General features: G+C 42.1%; 1 protein-coding gene across 2 annotated transcripts in view; it reads right to left on the reverse strand.

Moving 5' to 3' along the window:
* The window catches only part of LOC119657927 (post-GPI attachment to proteins factor 2-like), a 29009-nt gene extending 22707 nt beyond the window's left edge, over window positions 1–6302 (reverse strand). The window contains exons 1-3 of one of the 2 annotated variants that reach the window (XM_038065114.1): window positions 5932–6301; window positions 5784–5873; window positions 5540–5674 (exon numbers count right to left, since the gene is read on the reverse strand). In XM_038065114.1, coding sequence (XP_037921042.1) covers window positions 5540–5674; window positions 5784–5843 — 195 coding nt within the window. In that variant the 5' untranslated portion in view covers window positions 5844–5873; window positions 5932–6301. Of the gene's footprint in view, window positions 1–5539; window positions 5675–5783 lie in introns of both variants that reach the window. The other variant, XM_038065115.1, reaches the window with a different exon arrangement.
* Window positions 6303–6481: the final 179 nt, after the last annotated feature.

Raw genomic sequence — 6481 nt, forward strand, 5'->3', positions numbered from 1 at the left:
TATACCTAAAAGCTGTCTGGCGTCCTGACCTACGCCATAGTTCCATCTCAGGCAGGGTCTGCCTCGTCTTCTTTTTCTACCATAGATATTACCCTTATAGACTTTCCGGACTGGATCATCCTCATCCATACGGATTAAGTGACCCGCCCACCGTAACCTATTGAACGGATTTTATCCACAACCTGACGGTCATGGTATCGTTATGTAGGCTAGGAATCATCCATCCTCATGTAGGGGACCAAAATTTCTTCGGAAGATTCTTCTCTCGAACGCGGCGAATAGTTCGCAATTCTTCTTGCTAAGAACCCAAGTCTCCAAGGAATACATGAGGACTGGCAAGATCATTGTTTTGTACAGTAAAAGCTTTGACCCTATGGTGAGACGTTTCGAGCGGAGCAGTTTTTGTAAGCTGAAATAGGCCATCGACAACGAACGGCGCGTCGTAATAGAGACGAAGACTTTGTGTGGCACAAGTGGTATGACACGTCATGATCATACCTGAAATGGAGACATGGCAATCGATATGGGTTTGCACCGATCGTGGAAAATTGCGAGAGTGTCGTTATGAATGGAATGAATATGTAATTCGCGATGACGGAACCATCTGTTGCTAAGATTGGGGTAGTTTTAGTGCGTCCCGACTCTACCCAGATCAGGCCTATGACCGAGAAAAATGGCGCAATCGATCAAGACGAGCCGACCCCTTGCAAAATGGGACAACAGCAAAGGAAGAAAGGATTTTTAGTTGTTTTTACATAAGTCTAAACCTGAATGAACCGGCACCACCCCGCAATTAAATTGGATCTAGCCTTGAAGGGTATTAGAATACTTCATTCAAGACTGTAACGCTATACTACAAGATTTCAGTACCCTGTAGGAGGCAATTTACACTTGCGTGATTGTCACCCTGATTTGACTTAGGTATTCATTCACAACTCAATCAACTGGTATCCGACATCCAGTCACGATCGCATCTGCCACCAGCGAGATTTGAACTACCTTTTGTACTACAGACTAGCGACTATTCGAACACTGTGCATTGGTTATTCTTAACATCAAAAACATGTTCAATTCTACGTAGTGGAACTGTATCGTCGAAACATCTATAATAGAATCTTTGACTACTGTCGACTGTAAAAGCTGACCCATGATTTCAATGAAGGGTCGAAAACACACAACATAACCGCGCACCAGGGGTCTGCCCCCGGTCCTCTGCTATAGAACAAAATAAAAGATAGTGTCTTTACAGCTCCCATCGCTTAAGCAAGCCTTTGTCGTCGATTTTTCAGATGACGTCGGGTTGACTAGAATACCCCGTCACTTCTTCGTGGTTATCGAAATGGCTTCGTGCCACTGATTATGGCTATGGAGTCATGATATTGATTACATTATAATCACACAATCATTGATTGGTTATGATTCTGCCCAACTTTCATCTGATGAAACTCTCTTTGACTACTATCATTCCTGTGCTTCTTTCATTTCTTAGCAATTCTTCTTTCTTCTTCAGCATTTCACATATTTCTACTTTTTGAGCTAACCGCCAAATCACGCTTACTGAATTTTTTTTTGACGTACGTGAATTAACCATTTGAATTGTTTCTTTTAAAGAGTTTACCATTTGGAGAAAAGAAGTTACATTGTGCAAAGATTGTGAACATTGGGAAACGGAACTCCCCCCTCCCCCCGCTCATGCTGTCATGCCTGTACCTCAAACAGAATCAGGACTTAGTCACTTGGTTGTCGCCTGTTGTAAGAAGTTTTTTCGATGAAAAATTGCTAGGCAACGCGATATAGCAAATGCGCAGTATTGAGAACCTTCAAATATATTTTAATCAATTGAACTGGGATAAAGAGTGGTTAATCGTATGATATCAAAATCATAGTTGGGGATTCTAACAGTCAAATAGGGGCGGAACCCGTATTCAGGCGATACGAGGGCTTCCACACCTTACATTAAAACACCACCACCAGTATCGCACAAACGTACGAACGCACAAAGTTGTTTACGAACATAAATGGGCCTCTCCAGACGGGACCACGTTCAATCAAATTGACCTTGTGTTAATTGAACGCCGCCACCTCTCAGCCTTAATAAATGTTAGAGCATATAGGGGGGCAATGTAGACTTGGGTCACTATCTCGTTGTCATTGTCCTCCGGGCTCGAATTACAACACCGCCTACAATCCTCTTTGACAATCAGGTGTGAGTGAATACTGAAGCCACAGTAAAGTCCTCGGTAACATCTATAAGAGGGAAATGGATGCCGCAATAACCGCAGCCAACAGCGGTCCTAGAGATGAAGCATCTACAAATAATCTTCACAGCCACATGGAGAAAATAGGGAAATCTCATTTCCGGCATATTAGAGCGATAAATTGAGTATTTTGATGAAGCGCTCAACCACCAAAATATCGGCAAGCATGGAAGAAACAGTCAGTGCAATTCATCGGCTTAGAAGCCATAAACCAGAACCCTATGGAATAACAGCCGAATTGGTTAAATGTGGAGGCGACCAACTACACAAGGCGGTTCGTCAACTGATGACCAAGGTGTTGGACAGCAAAGCAATGCCTAACGTCTAGCAACGGGATATTATCTGTCCCATACATAAAAAGGGGGATATCTCACAGTGCAGCAATTATAGAGGTATCACGTTGCTGAATATCATCTATAAGATATTCTTCACTATCTTTCTAGGCCGGGTAGCTCCATAAGTAGATATGGGTAGGTGATGTATGTAATATTACAAAAATGATATCACCTTAAAGCATGATATTACATTACCAGCATCGAGCACGATCCAAACATTACAACATCACATACCATTGCCGCATCACCGCATTACCAAGCATCACCGCATTACGAAGCATCATTGCATTACCTAGCATCGTCATATTAGCTAGCATCAACGCATTATCTAGCATCATCCCATTACCTAGTATCATCCCATTACCTAGCATCATCCCAATACCAAGTTTCATTCCATTACCTAGCATTATCCCATAACCTAGCATCGTCCAATTACCTAGACTGGCCTTGAGTTTACTTTAGGTTACGGGCTCGCTCTGGGCTGGCATCGGGCTGACTTTTGGACTAGCTTTGGATTTGCTTTAGGTTGACTTCGGACTAGTTTTGTGCTGGCCTTTTGACTGTTTTCGGGTTGCCGTCGGGCTTGCTTTAGCTTAGCTTTGGGCTGGCTTTGGGTTGGCTTCGGGTCGGCTTTTGGATTGTTTTCGGGTTAGCTTTGAGCTTGCTTGAGGTTGGCTTTGAGTTGGTTTTGGGCTGGCTTTTGGTCTGTTTTCGGGTTGACTTCGGGCTTGTTTTTGGATTGTTTTCGGGTTAGCTTTGGGCTTACTTAAGTTGGCTTTTGGACTGTTTTCGGCTTTGGCTTCGGGTGCATGTGTATATGGGGATGCAGATTCTTGGCTTTTAGTTATAGATTGTAATGTTACGGATTGGAATAAATATCGGCTGCTGTATGGGTTAGTAACGTAATATTTCCTAGTATAAGCGGCCGTGGCTTCAGTTTTCATGTGAAAAGCTGGTTTTGGTTTTGAGTGTGATCGGAAAACTTTAATTATGTCAAGCAAAGATAACTTCTAAGTAATGTTCGTTCACAAAAATCACGATTCCCTGTTTTTTGCATGTGAAAATAATACACTATGTATTATCTTATATCTTATATGAAAGGTTCATTACTTCTTCAATGATACTTATTTGGTTCTGTCGTATCCTTTTCGTTTTGAATGCAATAAATATATCTAAAATTATTTTAATAATAAGTAATGCTGAACGTTAATATTTAATGTTGATGATATAACATCATATGTTTGATTAAGGTGATGATAGGTGATGTTTGTGATATAACTTTGCGATATCACCTTTTTCAAAAAGCTATATGATATCACATTACCTACTGTGGTAATGTTTTGCGCCCCTCTACTTTGCATCAACTACAAAGCCGGCTATGATAGTATAGCCAGAGTAAACCTGTACGCGGCCAAGAGAGAATTCAGTATCCCGACCTGACGACGCTGAATCTGACCAATGTGCGAGACCAAATAAAAGCAGCAGGATCACTCTCGAGACCATTCAACATAAACAACCATCCAAGACAGAGGGATACACTATCGTGTATCGTGTAATCAGCGCGAGATCTTCGGCTACGCATTAATGAAGGGAAGACGAAGTACATGGTGGTGACGTCAGCGACATCTAAAAACCAAAGAACTAACACCTTCAAATGGCACTGGTCAAATGAGACCAATAAAGATAAAAGACTACAACTTGGAGACCGTTGATAATTTCTCCTATTTAGGGTCTCAACTAATTACAGCTACGACGATGAAATCGGCGCACGGTTGTTGTCAGCCAACAGAGCCTTTTTCAGCTTACAAAAACTCTTGGCCGCTTTCGATAGAAAAATTCCCCGAAGAATTTTTGGTCCCCTACATGAGAATGGACGATTCCGTAGTCTATATACCGACGGAATTTATGAATGATACCATGACCGTGTAGATGTGGCGCAATAGTTCGCGGTGGGCGGGTAACCTAATCCGCATTGGGGAGGATGATTCAGGCCAGAAAGTCTGTAAGGACAATATCTATAGCAGCAAAAGGAGACGTGATCTCAAATGGAGAGGCTAGAACACCGGAGAGCTTTTAGAGATATTGAATTGGTGGACCTCGGCGCAAACCGGGATGTCTGAAGTTCGTTACTAAGGCAGGCCTAGCTCGGATACCGATTGTTGCGCCGTTGATGATGATAATGGGAGAGCTACGAAATAATTGTTTATGACTTTGCCCAACTTTGGTCTAATTCTTAGCAATTCTTCCATTCTTTTCAACGTTTCACATGCTCGCATCATCCTAATTTTTCATGTTACCCGCCAAATTGTGTATTTTTTTTAAAGAGATGGTATCATTTTCAAGTAAGAAATGGCATTCAGCAAAGATTGTGGACATTGGAAAAACGGAACTCCTGTGGGCTTTTTGTTTGTCATTACTCATGCAGTCATTCCTGTAATTAAACAAGCAATCATGCCTCTAACTAGAAACATTTCCAGAATCAGGATTCAGCCGACTCCTTGTTGCCTGTCTGTTGTAGGGAGTTTTGTCGATGAAAAATTGCTAGGCAACATCACTTGCGTTCGATATAGAGAATGCCCGGTCCTGACAAGTTTCAAATATCTTGAAATCAATTCAACTTGGACGACGATTGATCAATCGCAGACATGCTCGCTTTTGGGAGTATCCCTAGGCAAGGCAGCTTGTCTTGTGTGAGTAGTTCAGGTACACCTACTTGTCGAGTCAGATAATATGAAACAACCTCCTTTTTGTTAACAAAACTTGGAGGAAAGCCCGCGTAAAAAATCAACTGAATTAATGCGGGTAAAACATGTTTAAATCTACATAATTCCCTCAGGATATCAATCAGGTTCATAGTTTGTTTGAACGAGGGAATGTTTTTACATTATTGGAATTACTCTAAATTTAGATCCAGTTTAAATCAGAAAATTAGTTTGAAATGCTTACCCGACAATGTGTTTCGTGCACCTCCTCAGCTTGGAAGACGTATGCTGTTATGAAGCAGAGCAGAAGCGTGATAAGGGGAAGAGCCGCGGTAACAATGCAAATATCATGAAATCCAACCATCAAATGCACAACGAACTGAAATGAGGAAGGGATTAATAGGAGGTGTCCGTTGCATAGTGGGTGAAAGGGGGCAGAAAATTATGCACGATTATGAGTTATATAAATCGCTACTGGGCCACCTTACCTTCTCTTCCGCGATTTCCGCTTTCCTCTTCTCCTTATATGTGTCCGTCTGTTGATCCATTTTAGCAAGATGGGTTGAAATTCACAAGAACTGCGAATTGATGAGTTGAAAACACCGCGGAACGCTAGCAATAGTGACAAATAGTCACCTGGGAGGAGGTGGCAATGTAGTTTCCCGAAAACTTTTCTAATTTAGCGGAATGGCCCAGTTGCGGTCTCAGCAATGAACGGGCGCCTCAATACACTTCCCAAACTGGACTCGGCATTTCGGCAGACAGTGATTAGAATAATTTAGTTGCGCAATGACCTTAACGCTTCACGCACTATTGAACTCAGGTGAACATCAACTTGTAATTTTGTACACACGCACTCTTGAATGGGGCGTATTGAGCGGAGGATTTGGATGGTCAGGTGTCGAACGAGGGATTTGAGGAAAGACACCACGATGGAAGCCTTCTTTCAAGCTGGCTGTCAATTTTCAACCCGTTTATGCTGTCATTTAGACAACATACGATGTCCGTATGTGTATGTAGGATCATATATGCTATGGAAAAGGACATGCGCATAGATGGTTGGAAGTACGGTGTGGTAGCACCGGGGAATAATGGTATTTGGTACGGGAGGATGTGGACGGATTAGTTTCGGTTGATTTGGTCATTAAATAACGGTCAAGTTCGTTGAATGAGGATGCAATTTATA

Source organism: Hermetia illucens, chromosome 5 (assembly GCF_905115235.1).
Source record: "Hermetia illucens chromosome 5, iHerIll2.2.curated.20191125, whole genome shotgun sequence".
NCBI classification, from domain to species: Eukaryota; Metazoa; Arthropoda; class Insecta; order Diptera; family Stratiomyidae; genus Hermetia; species Hermetia illucens.